At 30.3% G+C, this 24545-nt stretch overlaps 4 protein-coding genes and 2 non-coding genes across 7 annotated transcripts; 1 reads left to right on the top strand and 5 right to left on the bottom strand.

Annotated features, from left to right (window-relative positions):
- Positions 1 to 4828: 4828 nt before the first annotated feature.
- Positions 4829 to 6818, bottom strand: LOC114177964 (uncharacterized). Its single transcript, XM_028063589.2, has 2 exons — positions 6520 to 6818; positions 4829 to 5089 (listed from the first exon to the last, which is right to left on the bottom strand). Exons 1-2 carry the CDS (start codon positions 6727 to 6729, stop codon positions 4871 to 4873), a joined length of 429 nt encoding a protein of 142 aa, XP_027919390.1. The 5' UTR covers positions 6730 to 6818; the 3' UTR covers positions 4829 to 4870.
- Positions 6819 to 11935: 5117 nt separating this feature from the next.
- Positions 11936 to 13370, top strand: SEP2 (stress enhanced protein 2). 2 transcript variants are annotated; one of them, XM_085671135.1, is made up of 3 exons: positions 11936 to 12634; positions 12696 to 12792; positions 12878 to 13370. In XM_085671135.1, the coding sequence occupies exons 1-3, from the start codon at positions 12291 to 12293 to the stop codon at positions 13145 to 13147; spliced, it is 711 nt and encodes a 236-aa protein (XP_085527261.1). In that variant the 5' UTR covers positions 11936 to 12290; the 3' UTR covers positions 13148 to 13370. The 2 variants fall into 2 exon arrangements, with proteins under 2 accessions (XP_085527261.1, XP_027919389.1); XM_028063588.2 differs by lacking the exon at positions 12696 to 12792 and having other exon boundaries at positions 11936 to 12614.
- On the bottom strand, positions 12689 to 12769 carry TRNAL-AAG (transfer RNA leucine (anticodon AAG)). Its single transcript has one exon. It is a non-coding gene; the product is annotated as a tRNA-Leu (tRNA).
- On the bottom strand, positions 13343 to 16804 carry LOC114177962 (uncharacterized). Its single transcript, XM_028063587.2, has 10 exons — positions 16576 to 16804; positions 16312 to 16407; positions 16159 to 16233; positions 15901 to 15969; positions 14756 to 14832; positions 14584 to 14672; positions 14364 to 14493; positions 13955 to 14045; positions 13814 to 13879; positions 13343 to 13645 (listed from the first exon to the last, which is right to left on the bottom strand). Exons 1-10 carry the CDS (start codon positions 16744 to 16746, stop codon positions 13523 to 13525), a joined length of 987 nt encoding a protein of 328 aa, XP_027919388.1. The 5' UTR covers positions 16747 to 16804; the 3' UTR covers positions 13343 to 13522.
- Positions 16805 to 16873: 69 nt separating this feature from the next.
- On the bottom strand, positions 16874 to 16954 carry TRNAL-AAG (transfer RNA leucine (anticodon AAG)). Its single transcript has one exon. It is a non-coding gene; the product is annotated as a tRNA-Leu (tRNA).
- An 801-nt stretch (positions 16955 to 17755) lies between these two features.
- On the bottom strand, positions 17756 to 23173 carry LOC114179660 (shikimate kinase 1, chloroplastic-like). Its single transcript, XM_028066073.2, has 10 exons — positions 22824 to 23173; positions 21698 to 21756; positions 21481 to 21535; positions 21328 to 21400; positions 20795 to 20882; positions 18915 to 18997; positions 18685 to 18814; positions 18449 to 18527; positions 18260 to 18324; positions 17756 to 18140 (listed from the first exon to the last, which is right to left on the bottom strand). Exons 1-10 carry the CDS (start codon positions 23026 to 23028, stop codon positions 18081 to 18083), a joined length of 897 nt encoding a protein of 298 aa, XP_027921874.1. The 5' UTR covers positions 23029 to 23173; the 3' UTR covers positions 17756 to 18080.
- Between the last annotated feature and the right edge of the window lie 1372 nt (positions 23174 to 24545).

The raw sequence follows: 24545 nt of genomic DNA, 5'->3' as shown, positions 1-24545 counted from the left end.
AATAATATAAAGTGTAAATTTCATGTTCCAATAATTTGGTACATGAAAAAATTAAATACATTCATACGAGTTACATGATTTTGAAAAAACTCTAATAACGAAGTATGTTGACATGTATTCTGTAGCAATATGTTCAATCTGCATTTGAAAATCAAAAACTTTTTTTTAACCAACAGAAAATTTATATCAAAATACTCTGAAGTGGGAAACTTTTGTTGATTTTAGGGAAATAGTGTTTTCATAATGTATCATAAGTGGCATATAAATACTTTCAACAATTTGAAAATCATAAATCAATTTTTTAATCTACAAAGTTTGACAAGTAGCTTCATAATAAGCAACATATCTTGCTTCCATGGTAGAGGTACTAGTAAGAGTTTGCTTAACACTTTTCTAAGAAATAACTTCTTCTAACATCATAAAACAAAAGTCGAAAGTATAATTTTGGTCATCAGGACAACCAGCAAAACTAGAATAATAATATTCATTTATCTAAGGTTAATCAAACTTCTTATGGATCAACATGTGATCTTATGACGCTAAAGTATCTTCCTAAAGAATTAACAACAAAAGTAATATCGGGACGAGTACAAACTTCAACATACATTAAACTACCAATAGCACAAACATGTGGGACTTTTTTCATTTAAAATCTTTCATTATCATTTTTGAAAACATTGAGATTTACATTGTGTTCTTTTGCATAGATTCACCGTGTGTGCAAAATGATTAGGAGGGTGAGGAATAGAAGGTAAGTTTCGTGTTCTTTTATGGGTGAGGTAGGGGATGGCGAGCGATGATTAGCAAAATCCCTTCCAAAAGTCATTATGTTAACTAAATGAGATAGATGAGAGGCTTATGTAGTGAAATTTACTAAATTATCCTAATCATAATTACGTTTTCAGTAAACATGCATGTATGTATGTCGTCATGGCCCTAGGTGTGTCTTTGGCATTAGATAGAGCTAATGGTGAAGACGCCATGGTAATGGTGTTGTGCAAGCGTGAGACAAAAAAAATGAGTCAATGAAGCACAATGTGAGCATCGAAACTAATGGAACGATGCGTGGTGGTGGTTGGAACGATTCCACCACGATGCGTTATTGGAACGATTCCGTGAAGTATGGAACAATTCCATGAGTTGCATGTGTTTTTGAAACGATTCCACCAACTATTGAACTATTCCCAACATGCTTACAACGATTCCAAATAAGATTTTAAAAAATAGTTATAGGTCATTTATATAATATTCTACATTACTTTTAACATTAGGGACAATTTGGTAAAATAACTTTTTATTTATTAAAACTGTTTGTAATATATGAGTAATTTAGTTACAAACTTTCACAAACTTCACTCACTAATCCATTCCAAAATCACCTCAAAATCTCTCAAAAGAAACAATCTCAAGCTCACCTCAAATCATTTCCATCTCTTCCTGTCCCTTTTTCAAATAATTCCTCCAAAAAGAATACATAATCATCTTTTGAACAAGTGAAGCACATGCTAAGAATGCATGTTAAATCGTTTGAGGATTTTATTAATATATCCTCTTTAAAACAAATAAACAATATCATGTGATATGTCACGAAAAAATCTGAATGCAAAAAACAACAAAGGTATTACCAAAGTCTATCATATAGAAACGACTATTTAACATAAATTGTCTCAATAAAAAAATATAATCAATCAATTATAATCTGCATACAAAATTAGATTGTGTACAAAATTAAATGATGTATACAATTGGTTGTGTACACAATTTAATTGTTCAACTTTTTTTTCAATCAAAATGTATTCATATGAGATATTTTCTTCGAAGTCAACAAAATTACCACAACCAAATCTTAAATACAATCATCAAACTTCTTCGACTTGCAAATTAAATAATATTTGCCTTTTACAACAAAAGTCATCCCCTTTCTATTTTTATGTGTTATTTTATGTCCTTATGTCTTACTTATAATATTGTAATTTGTTAGATTTGAGTATCTATTTCTTTAAAAGAACATTTAAGTTTTTGACATTTATTTATCTTAAATGGTGTGATTACTTAGAAAGATGCTTACGGGTTTGTCTCGCTATAATTTAACAAAAACAAAAACAATAATTTAACATAAAACAAAGAGAGAAAATTTTCAGGAGTAAAAAGAAGAGTTGTAGGATTAGAGATAAGTTGAAGTTTTTTGGTTGTGATAAAATAATAGTATTTTTAATACAAATTTATCTGCTAAAAAATTATAAAGATAAATAAATCGACGTAAATAAACTAAATTTAGATATTTTCATAATTCTTTGTAAATTAAATAGATTTTAATTTTATTGTTAACAAAAAAATCTTTAGTTTTTCTCTTTACATAAATATAAATTTTGTTTTTATTTGATATCAAATTCTCGACAAATTAAAATAACTGTTATTTAAAACATGAAATAAAATTTAGGGATAGATTATAATAATTACAAATTAGTGAGAGATTAATACAAAGAAATATTTAATAACAATCAAAACAAATATCTATATATGTAAACAGAAAAAATTAAATTTAGGAAAATGTAATACAAATAATTATTTTTATAGCAATCAAATTCAAATAAACTAAGTTTATAAATGCTAAAGACATATTAGAACATATATGTGATTTTAATATATTATCATATAATTAATAATAATAATAATAATAAATATTTTTTATGTTTATTTAAATTGATCCACGAATTACACATGAAATGTTTGTAATAACTTAGGGTAAAACATTTTTTAATAAATGGGTTTTAGTGGAAATGTTGACCTAGTTTGATTTGTTTTATATAGCCTGTGGTCTGATGTAGACATAAAAAACATTTATGTGACGAATTTTTGTTAGATGATCTTGCCAAAGTTTACTCCTTATTTCTTAAAAATTAAACAATTAATTTGAATAGTTGGTTATTAACATGTATATTTAATAAGACATGAATTGTTAAAAGTATTAATACTAAAAAAAATATTGATCATCTTATATTATACTAATATAAAATTTCTCTCCCGTCGTCTTCCACCATCGACTAATAGTCATTAGTCATTTTTACTCAATTTTTTAGGATCTCAATATTAATTAATTTATTTTTATAATAAAATAACGTAATCTAATTTATTTATCATATATTTTGAAATAAAATGTAACTATGTAAATTTTAAATTTTTGAAAATCAAATAATAATAGGATAAAATTCAATATCATAACAAATAAAACATTATTAATTTTAAAAACATAAAAGTAATATTGATAGAGTTAAAAAATATTTTTTAAAAATTATTAAAAATAAATATTGAAATTCAAAAATATTTTAAATGTTTTATATATTTTTTTTCTAAATTTGAATAAAATATCTTTTTATTGTATATCATAAAATATTATAACATATCATATGGATGAAATCATATAAAAAAAATATAATAAAACTATAAATAATTTGAATTTAGACATAGACTTAAATGTATTATAGATTATGATGAATAAGATTAAAGATTACTAATAATCACATTAAAACTAATTTTCATATTTGTCCTTCTGATTCATGTATTTATGGATTCATTTATAATAGACAACATAACTATCAAAATATAAATCTGATAAATAAACCACGATCATAAAAAGAGAGTAAAATATATCGAATAAGATTTTATTTAATGTTCTTATATAAAATGTTATACAAAAGTATTTACAAAAGAATAAAAATACTTAAATGAGTTAGAACGTAAGAATGTAAAAAATCAAATAAGATATAATATTTCAATTCTTATATTTCCAACATTATCTATAAATGCAAAAAAATAAAAAAAAATAAAAACTTATGTGTCATAACTTAATATTTGACTATTAAGTAATGAAAACAATACAAAATTATCTTGATGTTTTTTTAAAAGACATAAAAAAATACTTGATAAATAAATATAACAACATGTCTAGAGAACTCCTTTTCTTTCTTTTTTTTTTCTATGTGAAACGAGACGAATGAAAAAAATATATAATTAATGAGTTTTTGTTTAACTATTATAAATAAAATAAACTAAACAAGTATAGCAAAAATACGACATTGAATAAGAAAAAATAAAACAACTCATAAATGCACTTCCCGTTGTTCCTTACTTTTGCCGAATTAATTGTATAGGTGCAACTGTTACTTTCATCCTTGACAGAAATATAGAGAAACAAAATAAAAAAAAAATGAAATAAGATTCAGAACAACAGAAATAGAAGTATATTTTAGAAGGATTGAAGCAAGAAAAAAAAGTAGTTGCAAAAAGAAGAAAGCGGAAAGAAATAAATAAGTTATAACAAAAATTAACAACAGTTAAAATACATTCTTCAATAAAATAGCCATATTTCACACAATCTTACTTATTTACTTATTATTTTATTAAAAATTATGTTACAGAAAGAGAGATGTCATTTACCTTTCATTTTAAAAATAATACATATTTTTAGTGGATCCAACTTTTTTTTCTCTCAAACAAACAATATAAAGACACTATTCTTATCTTTCATTCCATTTGCATCTATGAGGCAAAGAATAATAATATTTTAAACTTTAATTATATATTTTAATTTTTTTAAGTAATGTAATATGATGATTTAAGAATAATCAAAATGATGAATGAAAAGTATCTCCAAATAATGCGTCAAATTATGATTATCTAAAGTCAAACTTTTGCTGGTATTTTCAATTCTCATCAAATCATGGAAGAATCATTACCCACAAAAGAGTGAAACTTACTCGGCGTTACTCTAATTGGTGGAAAATGTAGGAGCCGAAAAAATAAAAATAAAAAGGAAAAAAGTGTCAAATAAATGAGAACTAAATTTTGATATTAATAACAATAAAGATAATCAAGTTTGTTTAGTTTTGTTAGGTTTTAGGGTTGAAGGATGATCAGATGTAGAATCCTGGCCAAGACATTTGAGGAATGCTTTTTTGGCCAAGTTGAAATAATAACAAGGGTGGAGAAAATATAGTGATGAAGTTGAAGCTTCTCCCTCTGCAGTCTCTTCTCTCACAATTCCTCTGCTTCCATTGCTTACTATCTCACCTTTAATACTTTCATTTTCCTGCCAAAAGCATTACCATCTCATGTCAATTCAATTCAATTCAATTACTTAGGATATTCATTCAACACTCCTAAAATAACAAATACTACTTCTCAGCAAAAAGGAAAAATAAAGAAGACATTATGCAGGAACTAATTGCAAAGAAGAAATTACACTTGTGTTAGGTTTACAGAGAGGGAGAGAAAACAAACATTAATGAGACCTGAGTCTACCCACATAAAACATTGATATCACTCTTAACAAAAACTTTAAGACAATAAGTTTATGAATTTTCTCATTTGTAACTAATATAAAACTTAGACTCACACTTAGAAATTGCTAACAGGTTCTTCCAGAAACCAACCAGGTTTGACTGTACAGTTTTTTAAGTAATATTAAAGCTTTTCAACACCAACTGAAAATTAAATGTACACAACAGAACTAAGTAAATATTGTCGGTGGAATGAAATGAATGAATAGAACATGGAAGAGCCAATTTTGAATTGGTGTAGGGATATACTTTGGTTGGTGGCAAGAGAACCTTGTTTTCAAGCCATCACAATCTTTCTGCTGGCCAAAATATTGCCTATTTTGAATTTATATATGTTTTGAATATTTATTGTTTGAGATGAAAAGGTTAATCAGACAAGAAAAACTTGGTACAGTGGTTGACAAACACTGGTTTTCAGACAAAATTAGAATTTAATCTTGATTATTTCATAAAAACTTTCAGGGAGTGGACTGTTAAGGTAAAGTTCCATGTTTAACAAGAGAACAACATTAAAAACACTCACAAAATTACATCTGAAATTTGTCTAAAAACATCGCATTTAGCAGAAAGATAACAAATTCGGCATAAAAATAAGGGGGGGACCGAAGGGTGGGCTGAAAATTCTCTGTGGGATTTTGATTATCATAATTCAAAACATAAAAACATTGTAGTCAAATTAGTTTCTTGCTTTCTTCTCCAAATTAGAAACAGTTGCTACGTACCAACCTAGAACTTTCTTATTCATAAAACCTAGAATCATACTTGCTGCAAACATGTCACTGATCCACATTGATCCACATCAGAATCCTCCATTTCCAAATTCACAGAACAGTGTAAAGACTAAAGGTAGTTAAAATCCAATTGAAACAACAATGGGAGGAGTCCAAAAGATCAACAATCTAGATTTATCAGAAGAAAACACCAATAACAGAAACATAATTTGAACTTCAACAATCCAGCATGACATTAAAGAACCTACGAAAACAAAAACCAGACAAAGCCGGAATCTGAGATTTGTTTCTTTGAGAAGATCTCTCAGGGTTTCACCCTGAGCTTGGTCAGAAAGGTCAAAACATAGAAGAAGAAGAGGTTAAAGGAGCAAGATGACATCTTTATTTGTTGGGAAACATTAGAATCCAAAAGGGTAAAAGAAAAAACAGAGAAAAGGAAATGGGTGTACCCGAGTGGTCTGAAAACGGTTGGTGACAGCAGTGGAGTGGTAGTTGGAGGGTTGATGTTGTTGTTCAGTGGTGGAGGCAGTGGGATCTAAAGCAATAATGGAGAAGCTAAAGAGAAGAGCAAGAAGAAGAAGCAAGACCAAAAGTTGAATCCAAATGAGACATGGAACACTCAAATTCTCTAAAGTCACCTCCTTTCCAAAATCCAACATGGTAGATTAGATATAAAAGATGTTAGAGAAAGAGTATGTGTTTTTTTAGAATCAACAAAAATGTTTTGATTTGATGGAGTTTAAAACCATGTGAGAACAGACATAAAAGCTACAAATTTGCAAAGGTAGGGGTTCCGATCCTCTACGGGGACAGTTTCGCTCTTTCGCTCTACTTCAGAAGTTACAGCCGTGGGATCAAGTTCAACGATCGCGATTCAAAATCAAGCGAACGACTCACAAACCTAAAACTCTCATCTAACACACGCAAGAACATTGAACCAAATATTATATAATTATATCTCTATCATGAAATAATAGTAATAATAGAAAAATATAGGTATTATGAATTGACGTAAATGAAAAAATATCAACATTTAAATAAACTTAAACGCGACAACTTTGAATTTTAAATATAATAACTGTATATGTAGTAAACTCTGTTCGTTGGTTCCTTCGTTTGTTGAGTCTTGTTTTAGAATTTACTATCATTCACTTTCTTTTACTACACTATTATTACTTTTTCTTCCACAAAGAATGTTTGGTGGAAGGAAAATTTTGTATACCTAAGAATTAGAAATATTAGATATTATGATTTCTATTAACGGTTATATTTTGTTTGGTTGATGAACCATGTTTCTAAAAATGTTTATCAAAATCATTTTTTTTTTCCCTATCATGTTAATTGATTGGATAAAAGTAAATATATTATGTTTTCTATAAAAGATTTTTTTTTTTTTACTCGGGAAAGTTAGTTTCCCACCTCTCCACTTGGAAATCTTTGTGTGAAACTTGCTTTTAAAAACATTTTTGAAGATGTTTCAACTGGAATTCCAAAAAAACTTAAAATGTTTTTTGTGGTATTAAAACAAATTTTTTAAACATTGGAAAGACTCCTGTGTATTCCATCAATATTATTGGGATTTATTTAGAGAAAAAAAAAATCTATTGGTATTCAGTTGGGGTTTTAAAAAAGAATACTTCACATTTAAAATTATATTTTAGTGGATAATTTTTTTAAGTTGTATTTTTATTAATTATGTGTGACCTTTATATATATATATATATATATATATATATAGATTTATTATCATGAAACACTATCACCAAAATACATGACATTTTTTTACTCTCATTGTATTTTTTTCAATCTCGACAATGAGAGCTGTAAGAGTAATTGTTATATGTTTTTACCTTGATCATTACCTTTCACAGGCAAGTTTTTTTGGGTTATTATAATTATTATTATTATCTATGATTATCCAATCAATGAAAATAAAGATTTTATTTCTTTTTTCTAAGTGATGTTTTTATATAATTCATTGAGTTTTTAAATATATATTTTAATCATAATAGTATAGTTGTTTAGATGAGTTTCATATAGGGTAATTGGTTAAGGTACAAAATTTGTCAATTTAGTTTGATCTATATTTTAAAATAAGTCATAATTTTCTGTTTAATCTATCTTTGTGTCAAGTTTACAAACTTTTTTTTTTTTTTGCATAATTAAAAGTTGAAAAAGCTTATAACTTGTTAATGAAAAAAATCATGATATATCATTGTTTACAGCTTTAGAGTTTATTCAACAACAATGTGTTATCTAATAATGTTGTGTATATTGGTATAAATATTACTAAAAAATTTTATATATATATATATATATATATATATATATATATATATATATAAAAGGATGAGGATATTTTGATATATTTTTTTGACTCATTTTTAATCTATCACTCCAATCTTCCTTAAATTATCATATCACACCACTTAAATAAAAATAAATAATCAAAAAATAATTTGAATAATAAATTAAAAAAATATATCAAAATATCATTATCCATAATAAAAATAACATAAATTTATAAAACTATATAAACATTCATGTTAATGTAATACTTTAAGCCCAAATACCACAAAACAGCAATTAAGAACATCCAACGTAACTAAGCACTTCTATCTACATTTAGTGTTAACATCTGTTTCTCTAAAAGATAACACTCATTTTGATACTCCTAAATAATGATACAAGGAATTATTTTATTGTGTAACAAAATAAAATAATAACAACAAAAAAACATAAAGTCATATATAGATAAATTAAACTACATTTTAACATAAACTAAAAAGATTAAGTCTAATATAACTTAAATCGTAAATCACAGGCTCATTGAACGGAATCTATTATAAAAATGTGATCCAAAATTTAACAACAAAATTGTTTACTACATTTATGATATTGAATTGAAAAAGTAATTGTTATTAATTTTATTAAAAACAACAATAAAAACATATAAAAAGCTAAAACATTTATTAAAAATTTATTTCAAAACCATGTAAGTTGATAATACATATAAATTAAATTTTACAAAATAGAAGAGGTATGTATATATAAATTCATTAACCATATCTCACGCGCGCGCGTGCATATATATATATATATATACTTTTAATGATTAAAACTTAAATTATTGATATTATAATTTAAATTAACATATTGTTTTATATTTATGTTCTTCAAACAATTAGAACCATTCAACTTACTTATTTTAATGAATAAAAGTTAATTATATATAATACAATTTAATTTTTAAATATAGCTGCTAGATCCGCATCCGAGCCTATATGCTTTCCATTGCAACCTTATCAAATTATCTTGTGGGTGTCATTTGTTTGACTTGAAATCAGATTATCTGACGGCTGTTATTTATTTGTTTGACTTGAAATCAGATTTTCTGACGGCTGTTATTTACGCTGGAGAGGTTATGAGAGAAATAGATAATGTAGAGGGTCTGAATCTCCCCTGGTGCACATAGCGTGAATCAGAAGAATAATGATTCCAACTTGCTGAATCCACACTTTACAAAACTAGTATTCCTGACTTTGGAACGCAAGGCTCACGAGATTTTAAAAATTATAATTTTTTAATTAACCTTATCATGAAAATTAGTTTAAGTTATATATATATATATATATATATATATATATATATATAACAAAATGTATTGTATATAATTATTTTGAATAATAAATCAAGATTGAATCAATTAAAATTTAGAAATTAAATTAAATTTTAAATAAAATATTGAATAGATAATGCAGAAAAATGTAAATAGTAGATTTTCTTTAACAATAAAATGATAAATGATATAAAAATTGCTGAGTAGACCTTATAGAAATAGAAATGTTAGACGATAAAAAGATGTGAAGAGTAGACTATATAAAACTACAAATGATAAACCGTATATAAAAATATAAATAGTAGATTATTTAAAAATACAAATGTTAGACGAAACAAAAAATATGAATTATAAATTATCTAAAACTACAAACTATAGGCCATGCATAAAAATATAAAGATTAGATTCTACAAAAAATACAAAGATTAGATGTTTGATGAACTTCTTTATTGGAGTCGTTTTTTCACGATTTTTGTTTTTTGAATTTCAATTTTAAATTTTGTTACCATACTTTTATAATTATTTACAATTTTGAATTTAAAATTCAAACTTTATTACCATAATTATCTCTTAAACACTTTTCTTAAGAGGTTACACTAATATAATAAAATTAAGTAAACTCAGAAAACATCATCACAATTAGTAATGACCCAAACCTTCACCTTTCCCAATACTCAAGTAAACCCATAAAAAAATAACCAATATAAAGTGATTTAAACAAGTTCAACGAAATCTAAAAATAATATGGAAAAAAACATAAGTAATCAACACATTCATAAACCACTCAACCTAGATAATGTTGAAGAAAGAAACACACACCAAGCATATTTGTCACATCATGGTTAAGCATTTAAAACGCAAACACATGAATATTAAATAAACTACGGTAAAATTGGTGATATTATGACGTACCTGAACGACGAGGGACAATGAGCCATTGGTGGTAAAGGGCGCAAAAATGGAAATATAGGAAGAGTGTGCAAAGGAAGAAGAGGGAGGTTTACGAAAAGTGTTTTCTTCTTCTCAATGTTGATGACTTATGGAAGAAGTTATGTGAAGGATGAGATGCTTTGATGATTGACATTTTAGTTTCTAATGCAACATCATTCTTTATTTCATTTTTTAAATTTATGGTACTTAGTGTTTCTGCCCAAACTTACTCTTATTCCTTGTGTCAATTTGAGCCTAGAGAACTATGGCTCGTATGATAGTTCTAAAATGACACAAGGATGTTTTTCGGCTCTACACTTTCATCATTGATGCTAGTTTGATAGCCTTAGGGCTATGGTTCGTATGGTGATTCTGAACTGATACGGGGATGCTTAGCTGTAGAACGATTATGGGGCAAAATAGTTATAGGCCAAATAATGGTAAGGGAGTGAATTAGTCTCCAAAACAATGATTAGGGGTGACATTTAGATTTGGTTCCAATATTATATAATGTTGTTCGTCATAATATCGAGTAGGAAGTGACTTTGTATCGTTACACCAATAAACTATACCACTACTATACCACTAAATCAACGTAAAAAGGTCCAAAGGTTGTAAGTATAATGACATGATTGTGAGTCAGAAAAATTGTCCAAACACGAAAATAAAGGGAAGATGACCTTTATAAATAAAAGGAGTCTTAACAAGAAAAAATATAAATTGAAAAACAAGTGTTTTTTTATGTAAGCTTCACTTCCGCTTAATAATGAAAATGATAATTATTTGGAAAAAATGATAATAAAATATTTTTATTATAGTATTATTTATTGTTACTGTAGTAATATGGAAAAAGAAAATCCTATTATTGATTATGAATTTTTTTTATCATACAATAAAATTAAAAGACACCATATACTCGAATATGTAAGACTCTTTTTGAACCTTCTACATTTTCAGATGAATTATTATGTGAAAACTCTAAAAACCAAGCCATCTATTTCACGTGCTTTCATTTGCCATCACTTTTCCACACTGTGTAGATATTGCTATATATGGAGAGGGGACACACCGATCCATCAAAGTATATAATATCATAAAGGAAAATATATTCACAATTAAACTTTTTTTAAACAACCAAATAATAACTATATCTTAATATTAAAATATTGAATTGAGATATTTAATTAACTGACAGAAAAATAATAAAATAATAAAATAATAAAATAACAAAAAAATTAGGTTGAGAGTGACCACTCTATCATAAATTCGTATATGGGCTTTTATCATTGCAAAATTGCACGCTAGGTGTTTGCTTAAAGTTCATAGATTAAAATTTGATATAGTGGGGTTTATCTGAAACATTTTAGTCCCAAAATGAAGGAAGATCAGAAAATTATGCAGAGAATAAAAGAAAAAAGAGCTTACTCAGAAATTATCTGATTCTCCAGGCGGCTACGTATTCCAATTGATTCCGCAACCAATAATTCATTTCCACGACCCCACGCGAATGTCTTGTCCTCATATTTGAAAACCACGTTAACGAACCAGACCAATGAATCGACACGTAACCGTCTAAATTTCTCGGTGCCTCAAATCCTTCTCCTGCACTTTATCTCCTTTCACACATTCAATTCTTCAACTCTGCAAAATCTCTCTCGCTCTCTCTCTTCTATGGCATCTGCAGCTACTACGCGCGTGACGCACTGTGAGCTGCGGCCAGCGAGACCGGCGGTTCGGGGAAGAGAACCGAGCGGTCCGGTTCAGGTGACGATCCCGAAACCGAAAGCGGTGGAGGCAGAGGGCGCGAACACGAACATCGTCTTGCAGCCACGGTTGTGTACTCTGAGATCGTACGGTTCGGATCGTTTTGGCGTCATCAAGACTCCCAGGGAGGGTGGCGATGACGTGTCACCCTTCTTCGCCGCGCTTTCTGACTACATCGAGAGCTCTAAGAAGAGTCAAGATTTTGAAATCATCTCTGGTCGTCTAGCAATGGTATGGTATTTATATACACAAGTTTATCTTACAATTTTTCACGCACCTATGCCTATGAAAAAAAATTATAGGAATGTTGAGAGTGGGATTTGAACCCACGCCCTTTCGGACCAGAACCTTAATCTGGCGCCTTAGACCAACTCGGCCATCTCAACTTTGTTCACTATCTCCTAACCATGTTTAATAATGATAACCTTTAACTATGTCGTTAATATGAATGATAACCTTTAACTATGTTAATATGATGGCTGGGTTCGGTGCAGATGGTGTTTGCAGGAACAGTGGCAATGGAAGTGGTGACAGGGAACTCTGTGTTCAGAAAGATGGATATTGAAGGAATCACTGAAGCGGGTGGGGTGTGTTTGGGTGCTGTAACTTTTGCAGCGCTCTTTGCATGGTTCTCCAGTGCCCGAAACAGAGTCGGTCGAATCTTCTCTGTCAACTGCAACGCATTCATCGACTCCGTTATTGACCAAATCGTCGATGGTCTCTTCTATGAAGGGGACCCTACTGATTGGCCTGATCAACCCTGATCAGATATTTTCATTCTTACAATTTTATTCACACATTTACTGTGTCTCAAGATCATAGACACAGTTAGAGGAAGATGTAGTAATTCTAGTATATAGAACTATATATAGAGAGAGAGAGTGAGAGAGAACAATAGCGTAAGTACTGAAAATAAATGATGCTGAAATATGTAAACTTGTATTTCTGAAGCATAGATAGACAATGAAATGAAATGTGGTTTTATTAGCATGGGGTATATATCATTCAAATAGAAGCTGAATGCACATTGTAAATTTGAATCATGAGTGATTATGAACAAGAAACAGCTTCAAATTGTAATTTGCAATTTGTTTACGCTATAGTTTGATGTATCCGCTCAGAAACCGTTTCACGTCGAACTATGCTGCTGCATTTTCTATTGTTTGAATGCACTCCAATACGCTTGCCTTCTTTGCCATTGCTTCCATTAAGGCTTCATGAAGCCCCTTGTTGTTTTTCAAGAGAGAAGCAGCAAACAGAACCTGCAAAACATGAGTTTTTAAGCATAAAATGCACAATTTGAGGTACATGTATTCTTAAAAATGAACAAACTGTAGATATATATATATATATATATATATATATATATATATATATATATATATATATATATATGTGTGTGTGTGTGTGTGTGTTATTAGAAAACATACAGCCCATCTTGTGAGATTTTGTTGCTGATCTTTGCTGAGTGGTGGCTTGGTTCTGTTAATAAATCTCTGCGAGAAAATATTCCTTTTTAGTACTATTATTAGTATAATATCACATGTTACAAAACAATATAGATTTCTAACCTGTAGAGTGAAAAGATCAGCAGATTGACCAACCACCTTGTCATATGTTAAACCTTCTGCTGCCAGTCCAGCCATTGACACAACAGCTAATCTGATATGAACAAAGGGAAATTACAAATTCTCAAATTTCTTCAAGTGGTTACTGACTTTTTTCTTAAACAATGTATAAGAGCATCTAAAGTTCAGATTTTTATTGAATTTTTTGGTGTTGTCTTACATTAGAGTAAAAAAGTGTAAATAATGTACTGAAATTAGTATATTAAAGTTCTTTTTAATATATTTTAAAACATCAAAATAACTGTCCATCAGCACAGTTAAAACACAACCAATAAAATTTAGTAAAAAATCCAGCACAGTTTGAAAACACAACCAATAAAATCTAGTAGGAGAATCCAAATTTGGTAAGTACCTATCTAGCTCTTTAGCATCAAGCTGACCACTATAAATAAGCTTTTCAAGCCTCTGATCAATGAGATTGACATGTTCTTTACCAATATCCAGTGAATAACCCAAAATGGGTAAGCCAAGGAGATAAGCAACTAGAATGAAAGAGAATATGAGTTAGAGCAAAGTCACATTCTTATGCTAATGTTGATGCATATAAGCAAAAAAAAAGAGAAGGGTGGTACCCAAAAAGTGAGCTGCTTCATGTCTGGCAATCCTCTCTTGATAATCAGGAAAAAGTGTTGAGAAACTGCTAATAGCAGCTTGGAGAAGCCTACACTAGCAACTCAAGCAAATTAATACTAAAGATTGGTACCCATTGCTACTTGTAAACACAATTCTTAATTCATTTCTTACCCTGGTGATATGCTACCCACAGCCAAAACCACCAAGGAAATACTCCCAATCAAGTATGGAAGAAAGAAACCCCAGTCCTACAAGAGTCACCATACACGATCAGAGATAGAAACAAAATTCAAAATTGCTTGGTTGAGTGAATGGAAAGTAGTAAGATGAAAATTATCAGAAAAAGTATTTTCAACCAAATTTATTTCTGTTATATATATATATATATATATATATATATATATATATATATATATATATATATTTGGCTATGCTATGCAAGTGCAAAAGGATTTGGAAAAAAGTATTTTGATACCATAATCTTTTTTACACCCATTTGATAGTACCTCTAATTATTTTTCACTCTCTATTTGATAGTTAAGAGCATTTTACCTCTATAAAAATTGTGTTAAATAATCTTTTTTTCAAAATATTTTCATTCCAAAAGTTTTCCCTTCCCTCGTCTCAACCAAACACAACCATAAGCTTTTCTATGATGCACAAGGCCATAAAGTAAATGCATGAGTATGTCAAGTTATAACAACAAACAATTCTTATTTGCAAACCACAAAGAGCATAAATAGAAAGAACCACTAATGAAGTACACTATATTTTCTTTGTCCTTATTATTAAGCACATCCTAAAAGAAATTTATTTTTTTATAAAACATTTTTATAACTTCTGTATAATCTTAGATTTCCTTACCTTATTTACTCATATTTTGATACGGGTATTTGTATTAATATTCAATGAAAGGAGAATTTTAAAGTTATTAACAATGAAAGTTAATTTAGCACATGATAAAATATTTTTTGTTGTGAATATAGGATTATTAAGATTAAAATATTCTTAATGTCTATTTTTTTTATAAAAAAAGTCTGTTTCTTTTAGTATATTTTTAATTTCTCAATTTGAATGTTTGATGGTAAGGCAGAACTAATGATAATGTAACTAATGTGATTCCTATCAATAAAACATTTTGTAGTTTAAGTATTTTAAAATGTAATTATCAGTCTCTTACTGATTAGGTTAAAATTGTCTTACATTAAGTGTGTAAGAAAGTAAATAATTGATTAATCTTTCACTTTGATTGCTAAAGATTTATACAAGATCATTAAACAGACATACAGAGAAAAACTCAAATGTGTTATTGATACCCCGGGAAGCTGGCCAGCCAGAACAGCAAAAAATCCTGTTGTTCCAACCACAGTGAAAAGAAAAGCTGCCTGCATCATTAAAGATTTTTGTTTGGTTAAGAATGCTACAACAGACATAAAAAATGTCATGTTTTATGGATAATTTGTGATCAGAAACAACCAGTTTCCACATTTTCAAGTATGAGATATTTGCATATTAAAAAGAACACTGCTCGTTGCATTTGATACTAAAAAGTAAAGGACTTCTGAAAAACTCACATCGTTTCTGACACTAGGAATTGCAAGGTTCTCTGCGTTTTTTATTCCTAGACTTGTGAGCTCTCGCAGTGATGTCTGGTACACAAAAATTGAAGGGTGAATTAGGTTACATATGAATGAGCACTGGAAGCACTTATGTATTTGGAGACTGACCGTACGACGTGAAACATAGGGCTGAGAACTCCATTTCTTGGCCCAACCAACTTGACCTAGCTGATCAAGTGCCTCTTTAACAGCATCACTGTCTTTCTGCACAAACAAACACACATATCTTTAACTACCTATTACTGAGATATGAATAATATTTTCTTACATTGTTAAGCTGGTATCTAAGAATTAAGAAACGTAGCAAGTATTATGTTAGTTGTTACCCTTTGGAGTGAAAATGATTATAGAGATTTGGTGCTAAACTAAGACCTTGGAAATGGCAGATTGGAGTGTGTTGAGGTCGACACCAGGGGCAGCAGAGGAAGCTCTTGTTATCCATTTTGGGAGGTTGATCTTGAGACATCTTTGATGTTGTTGATAATGGTAATAATAATAGGGTTTGGGAAGAAGGGGTGAGTAAGCCATGGTTGTCTCCCACATTATCTATCCCTTTGCTATCTACTCTCTTTCTTCATTGGAGGGTGTAGTTTGATGCAGATAAGGACTTAGATACTTGTTAGTTGGTAGGACCAAGTAACAGATAAAAAAAGAAAAAAATATTATATTTTGTTGAGAGTGGGATTTGAACCCACGCCCTTTCGGACCAGAACCTTAATCTGGCGCCTTAGACCAACTCGGCCATCTCAACTTTGATGTCTGCAAGGTCTTATTTTTTACTATACTGGTGTCTATACAAGATATATTGCTAAATGAGAACACCTACACTAAATAACTGCAATATTATTAGTATTACCGAGTTTCAGTTAAATATCAAAGGACTCAAAGAAAACAATTTCAATAAAACCTTATTACCCTAAGAGGCCGGTCAAATGATGCAAGATGGAATGTTGTATCTCATGAATGTTAAGGTAAGATAAGCATATATTTGGTTTTGCGGCATACTAAAGGAACTCAATTTGTACTCAGTTTATACCTCTACATCATACAATTAAACGAGTGTTAATTGTGTATGTGTCTTTAATGTCTGAAGATTCTTAACTTACTCCTAAAATAAAAGAAAAATCGACCAGCCGCCTATAGGATCACCCAAATTAGGATCAGGATCACATAACCGAGGTTGTAAACTTTAGGTTAGGTTTTATCTTGGAAGTTATCGACTTTTATTTCGACAGGAGATATTGTGAAGAGTTGGATCCCTCAAAACTTAATTTTTAACACGATATTAAGGTAATGATTTTAAATAACAGCACAAATTATTCATCTGATGCTTTCATCAGTGTAATTGAATACGTAAGTAAAATATAGCTGCTTACAATTTCGAGCGTGCAATGACTGCTTGAATAAGAAATACATTTTTTAGAATTGAAATGATAACTGACGACTATTTTAGAGATCTTTCGCACAAGAAGAACAATAAAACACGACAACTACAATTGCACGCATGGTAAATGCATGAAACATAAAAGTATGTGAGTGCAGCTTTACTACGTAAAAAAACCTCGTTAGAGGATGATGACATACATATATTGATCAACTCAACTCGGATTACAGTACTTTGTTTTCCAGTATGTACAAATACATCAACAATAAAGGAAACATATAAATTAAATACCGTTGCTATTGACAATCATATCACGCTAACTTGCTGATACAAATTACGCATAAACAAGTGCCATGATGTATTACTTCTTTTCTTACCAAAGAGATACTGCACAACATGTAGATTAAGGTCAACAACTTGACCTTAATTGCAATCGCAAATTGCATAGAAAAAAATATGAACAATCGAATGAAGTTTGTGAACAAAGCTGGCATTAGCATTCTGCATAACTGTCACCTTCACCCTTCAAAAAGTTGTCAATTTGTTCCAGTGCCTGCAAGATACAAAGTGATAGATAAGCATTAAAATGCAAAATTCAGATTCAACTATAGCTCCCAGGAATTTTTCAGTTTGCCTTGAGCCAAGAAAATAGAGATAGAAATTGCTCAAGACCTCAATTGCAATATCAGTTGGAGACAATTCCGACACATCTCTTTTTCCAAGTTTTATTGCTATATCTGGCACAAACAGAAGATCAAATATTGCAGTGAGATGTTATCGTCTAAGAAGCATAAACAAAATAAATACAAAACAATCCACATTTAGCATTTCAAAACATTAAAGAAAGATTAAGTGACAAACTTTTTAACGAGACCCTGGCATTGGCGTTGGCGTAAGATTCGCCTCTCTCGTCAAAAATAGCAGACAATCGCATAAAAGCCTGTATTTGAATTCCAAAGGCAAAATTATTTGGAGGCAAACTTTTTAATGCAAATTCCTACGATGAAAAGTTGGTCCAGCTTGGAAGCTTTAATACCTAAATTAATATGCTGTGTTTACAAAAAAAAAGAGTCATACTATGGAACATTAATAACTACCCGTGAATAAGGATCCCCTGCTTCATAGTGTAGAAGGGGGCGAGAATCAGTTCCTACAGCGGCAATTCTCCGTGCCAAGGCTTCCAGTGGTACGTCCAACCAAATACTAACCCCCTTGTGCATATATTTCCTGAAAAGCCATTCACATGCAAGTCCATATACACATGAGAAAAGATTTAATTGGAAAGAGTAAAGTTAAACTTTTCTCAGTAGTGAGTTAATTCTTATACCAATTAATGGGCCTTATAACAGCACCTCCACCAGTCGAAATAACAAGTTGACGCATCAGGGAAAGCTTCCGCAATACCTCAGTCTGAAATGGTAAAGCAAGGAAAGGGAACGGCAAATAAATAACAGCACCTCAAAAATAATCCAGAACAATTCAAGATAGCAAAGTGTCCATGGAATTTAGAGAGGGAGGAAGAGAGAACTATAGATAGGAAACTGTAGAGAGAAAGATCTGGACAAAAAGCTTTCTTGTTTAGTACTTCAATTATGCAAAAGTCAAAACATTCATCTATGGACACTCTGTGGTACGTACAACAGAAGCTTTATCATACTGAGAATCGTGATTTCTAAGAATCATGACTCCTAAGAATAACTAAAATATATTTACTGTGTCACAAATATTCTTCGAAATATTTATGCAGTTTTTTTCGGAATTAAAGAGTAATATGATATTTTTACCAGAAACCTTAATTATATATCACATTAAATGATTAATACGAACAACAAGGAATTTTTACCATAGTAAAACAGTTTTTAGCTCAGGAAAGTTATCCCACCTACCTCCCATGGAAACGACTTAGTGGGGGACTTGGCCAAAAATCATTCCCAGAAAACACAGTTTCTTGAAAATGCTACTTTTTAAAACAAACCAAAAATATGAAACAAGCATTTCCAACCCAACTCCTGATTCCCGTAAAACTAGAAACTATTCTCATATATACCAAACACCTGCAAGAGTAAGCGAGTGCAATTTCCTAACGTTAATGTCTACTAATACTAAATACATTTTAACATGGATTACGTGAGCAACACATAATTCAAACTCTGACTCGTGCTAATGCTTTCTAAGCTTTAAGCTTGTTACAATTTTTTTTTCCTTAAGTGAAAGAAAAATATTCCACTAAGCATAGTTGAAATGGCAACATGGGGCTGCAGGAGATGGAGAAAAGTGAGAATTGCTGGAAAGACAACACAGCAAGCCCTTGGAACGTATCCAAGTTCATCGTGAACTAAAAACATATATAATCAACTGTGTAAGATGAAATAAACCAAACACATGACCAAACCCCAAATCACAGATGGAGATTTACTCAGACGAAAATTGACTCAACTGGAGGCTGAGACCAGCTGTTACATATCACTGGACAATGTTGCCAGAATAGCTTAACAGGATAGAAAAGGCAAATGGGAAAAAGGTGGAAAATAGAGAAGAAAGCTACTGGAAGGAGGGGAGAAAGCTATACAAAATCAGAACACTTTCATATTTTCGGAATAAGGCAGCATAATTGTTCCGGGACAGGTTAAAGTACAACGGGGTATGGCTCCACTAGTGGCCCACAGAAGTGGCATGCAACAATAAGTGAGCTATCTCACCATCGAAGACGTTGATAATAATTACTTGAATATAAAGGCCATCATGAGAATCCCTGTCCAACTAGGATTTGTTTCAAGATATGGTCATATACTAAATGTGGGCCCCTTCTTTTAGTAGGGTCTTGAACTGTGATTCTCTGCTTTGCGGATGACTAACCCCTTCCACAAGATCTGACATCTATTGGATCAAAATTAAGTGCTTTTAGTCTCAAATGAAGGACTAGAAACACATTGCTAAATGTAAGAATTAACAAAGAAAAAGAATAGGGGACAAAATGAAAAGCCATATTTTTGTTGTTCAAGGACTAAAAACATATGTAAGCCTATTTTTTATTATCCAATTATAACAGTTCAACACCACTGCAAGCTTATAATATGAAGATAGGAGACCATGAAGATGCTCGATGAGATTAAAGAAATAGGAAAATCTAAAAGTTAAAACAACTAACAAACTCTGAAGTCTGGACACTGAAGAATGACAAGTGAAAAGTGGTGTTTTCAAACTGACCTCCTTATTACGAAAGAAAGGCTCACCATGGTGCTTGAAAATATCAGCTACAGAGTTTCCTCCAACCTCCTCCTCCACCAGTGTATCACTACAAATTACAAACCCATAAGCGCAAGAAATAGAGAAAATATTTGGCAAGACCTCTAATGTGGTCATGAAACAGAGTAATTGTATTGTGAAAGAACATGTACATTGCAGTATAAAGATCTGAACAGAAACATTGTACACCAGCGTAAACCATACTCCCCAGCTTAACCATGACCCACCCTGTTTTCATCTATTGAATTCAATCAAACGTATATACATCTTTTACATGTCCTAAGTTCCCTCAGATATTAATTGAATATTGAAGCTCGTATACTGAAATATAATGAAATAATTGCACAAATAAAAATAACAGAGCTGCTATACATACAAAAGATCATTCTTCCTGTACTCTATTAGCCCATTGGTATTCAATTACACATGATTTACTTGTTATTAAATACATTTTCTCTCCACGGAAAAAAAAGATGAGGAATTAACACACTAACCTGTCACAAAATGAATAACCAAGTACTTGCGACATTATCTTCCCCACAGTTGTTTTCCCAGAGCCCATCATTCCTGCTTGTCAAATTCAAAGCAAGTTTAATGACAAAATAAACACACCATGTAAAGCACAAGAAGTGATGCAAGAAACTGACCAACAAGATATATACAGCGTCCATTTAAATATGGTTGGATCTCTTGCGATCTATTCTGCAATTTTATTGATTCGAGTCATATAACAGCAAATAGATACTCAAAGATGCAACAAAATCACCTAATACTAATTTATGATGTTTTTCCTAGCTATTAACCAGACTGAATTTTCTCAACGAATTAAAAATGACAAACAGCGTCAATGCATTATGCTTTTACCTTTAGAATCAGCTCTTCGTCAAGAGGAGAACGAACGTGTCCAGATTCCAATATTGAAGCTAAGAGAACAACATAACATAAGATGTAAATAATCAGAACAGATAGCACTTGTTTTTTTCAGAAACAAACAGGATTCAATGTAGGTATATTATATACTACCTGTCTATCTGGATACAAATTAGAAGTGCTTTTAAGATATTCTCCATTGGAAATATTGAGTTATTTCCAGTAGAGAAACTCTCAAAAGCCCTTCTAGCTTTGTGTATCCAAACAGCCTCTGCATCTAAGAAGATGTGATTTGATACTTTTATCAACCAAACAATAGAAACGGAAATGTAAATTAATCAGCAGACAATAAAAGCTAGCTCAAAACTGGACCTGGGAATGCTAGTATTATTTTTCATAATCACATAACTTTTTTCAACATATATATTGCTGGTAAGACAAAATCAAAACCTTAGGAAAATCTCTGTTTATGTACATAATTGGAATAAAATAAAGAATGGACCGGACAGAACATCTAAAATTTAATCAGAACGTACTTTCAATCTAAAAGTTGTTTACGCTATTGCATAATCATAGATTGACATAAAATTAAACATCATTTTTACAGTAGTTATTTTAAAATTGTCTCTAAAATTATTCTAATAAGTTGGTATTGTCAGCTCTTTTCTCTACCAATAACAACAACAAAAAAAGCATATCCCACCTGGTGAAGGCAAATAACATGGATCACACCACGCAATATTCAGCAAGGTGAAAGACCAAAATTTGACATAAATTATTTACCACGATATCTCTCTCACCAACCCCCTCAAAATCAAATTACACTCAAAAACTAATGGGAATGTACTCCGGAGGCAGATTCACAATATTCCGCACAAGGACAGATCGTTGTTTCCAATCCATTGACAATTTACAAGTACGGTTCATTACTTCGTTGTACCTTCTTGACGCAATTACTAATCCTTCTTTTCGACATTTCTTTCAGCAATTTTTTGAGAGAGAGAGAAAAAAATAACGACCCTTCGATTCAAGAACAAAAGCGAGTGGAATGCAGCAATAGCGCAATCCAATAGAATTAAAAAGGAAAAATCGTGAACAGGTTATCAGTTTAATAGGCAACCTGAAACGTTGTCGTAAGAAGAAGAAACCTCCAGAGCGGTTGTTCTGCGGCGCATCATGGTTGAAGACAACCTGGTGGAAACAAAAACCCGAATCCTCTGCGGTTCTCGAGACATACCCAAACGACCAGCTCCGGGTCTTCTCCCAATCTTTTCATGCTGAACCACCGCTGAAAGTTGTAACCCATGGCCAGCTTTCACGCTCATTGTTTAAACGACGCAGTTTTCCCTCGATTACGATGCAAAATAACGGAAACGACAGAACCAGAATCCAGAGGAAGTGAAGGGGAAGAAGAAGAAGGTATACAGAGAGAGAGAATGGAAAATAGAGTCTAATTGGAATGGAGGTTGAATGTAATATTATTAATATTAATTAATATATGAATTAATATTAATATATGAATAATTTGTAATTATAATAAAATGGAGTGACTTGAGTCAGAGTGGGAAAGTGGATGGTTGTGGACTGAAATGGTTTATTTCACATTCTTTTTCTTTCTGCATAATTCCCTCACATTCTCTTTAAATTAATAAGTTTATCATATTTTTTAATCAATGATTATAGATTTATTTTATTGTTTAAAGAACATTTTTCTCGCTCTTAGATTAGTGAAATTCAAGATTTAAACATCAACTACACATAAGTCAGACATAATACGAATTTAAAGATAATAATTATTATATAGTTAACATGCATATATAATATGGATGGATAAATAATCGTAATCTTAGTATATATAATTTATTCATTATTACAAGCTTAGTAAATTATGTGTATTTTGGTTGAATGAGTCAGAAAACTCCTTCACTATTGTCTGGTAATTTATTTGACCGTTACTTATTTAATGATAAATTGAATTTATATGGATTTTCTTTATTTTCAACGACAACTTAAACATATATATCTAATAAAAAAAGTTCAAACATATTAAAAGAAAATTCAGAGTTGTTTATTTTTACTTTTTCGGTAACGGTGGACGGGTAGGTGGATTCGTGGTAGGTTTGGTGCAGTAGTATACACACATGTGTCTTTTTCAGAGTCACATATGACAAAATACATATCGCTTTCTTTCTTTGGTTTAATTATTTATTTAGTAATAAAGTTTAACATGATAATCTATTTTAGTTTTTAATAATATATTTAAATTATAATAGTATCCGTAAATAAAAATAAGAACATTAAAACAGTATATACAGACAAAGAGTGACAACTTTTAAGTATTGGATTAAAAAAATATAATTGATACAATTATAGTAACTAATTTTTTATACTTATTTATAAGAAAAATTGTAAATACAGTTTAGAGTTTGAAATTAATGAAAATACATTATGTTAGTTGTCAAATAAAATAATAATGGCAGCAAAATTCTCGTTTGAATAAATGGTGTTGCTTGTTATGAAAGCTTTTTTAAGCAAAATGTTATCTGGCTTAAGTTTAAAAACGTTTTTAAGGAAATTATTATTAGAACACATCCTGTAAATACAAATGTTGTTTAAATTATTGTTTAAAAAAGTTGTGTTGAAAAAAATTTATTGTTATGAAAAATAAAATAAAATAGTGGAAATGTGATGTGGACGTGTCCACCTAACATGTCTCTGAGTAGTTGGTGGATGGAAGTACTAAATAGACTCGCGTGTCTTATGTTGCAGACTTCTATTCGTTTATTTCAAACAAATAAATAATAAAAACTTTATGTTTTAAATAAATTTTTTATAGCTCAAT

This window comes from Vigna unguiculata, chromosome 3 (genome assembly GCF_037176805.1).
Source record: "Vigna unguiculata cultivar grain cowpea cultivar isolate G323 ecotype 2 chromosome 3, ASM3717680v1, whole genome shotgun sequence".
In the NCBI taxonomy this organism is placed as follows: domain Eukaryota; kingdom Viridiplantae; phylum Streptophyta; class Magnoliopsida; order Fabales; family Fabaceae; genus Vigna; species Vigna unguiculata.
Note: the sequence above shows the minus strand (reverse complement) of the source record. Positions and strands in the feature narration are given on the sequence as shown.

Bases quoted from the DNA above. Each gene is read 5' to 3' on its own strand.
- LOC114177962 (XM_028063587.2), bottom strand. From the start codon at position 16,746: ATGTGGGAGACAACCATGGCTTACTCACCCCTTCTTCCCAAACCCTAT. The intron at 14,833-15,900 runs GTATCAATAACA...TGACTCTTGTAG, and splicing joins TGGCTGGCCAGCTTCCCGGG to GACTGGGGTTTCTTTCTTCC. The intron at 14,046-14,363 runs GTACTTACCAAA...TGTTCATATCAG, and splicing joins GATGCTAAAGAGCTAGATAG to ATTAGCTGTTGTGTCAATGG.
- LOC114177964 (XM_028063589.2), bottom strand. From the start codon at position 6,729: ATGTTGGATTTTGGAAAGGAGGTGACTTTAGAGAATTTGAGTGTTCCA. The intron at 5,090-6,519 runs GTACACCCATTT...TGCTTTTGGCAG, and splicing joins ACCGTTTTCAGACCACTCGG to GAAAATGAAAGTATTAAAGG.
- LOC114179660 (XM_028066073.2), bottom strand. From the start codon at position 23,028: ATGAGCGTGAAAGCTGGCCATGGGTTACAACTTTCAGCGGTGGTTCAG. The intron at 21,401-21,480 runs GTCAGTTTCTTG...TTTGACAAGCAG, and splicing joins ACGCTGTATATATCTTGTTG to GAATGATGGGCTCTGGGAAA. The intron at 18,998-20,794 runs GTCAGTTTGAAA...TTACCATTTCAG, and splicing joins CTTTCTTTCGTAATAAGGAG to ACTGAGGTATTGCGGAAGCT.
- SEP2 (XM_085671135.1), top strand. From the start codon at position 12,291: ATGGCATCTGCAGCTACTACGCGCGTGACGCACTGTGAGCTGCGGCCA. The intron at 12,635-12,695 runs AGTTTATCTTAC...AGGAATGTTGAG, and splicing joins GTATGGTATTTATATACACA to AGTGGGATTTGAACCCACGC. The intron at 12,793-12,877 runs GTTTAATAATGA...GGTTCGGTGCAG, and splicing joins GTTCACTATCTCCTAACCAT to ATGGTGTTTGCAGGAACAGT.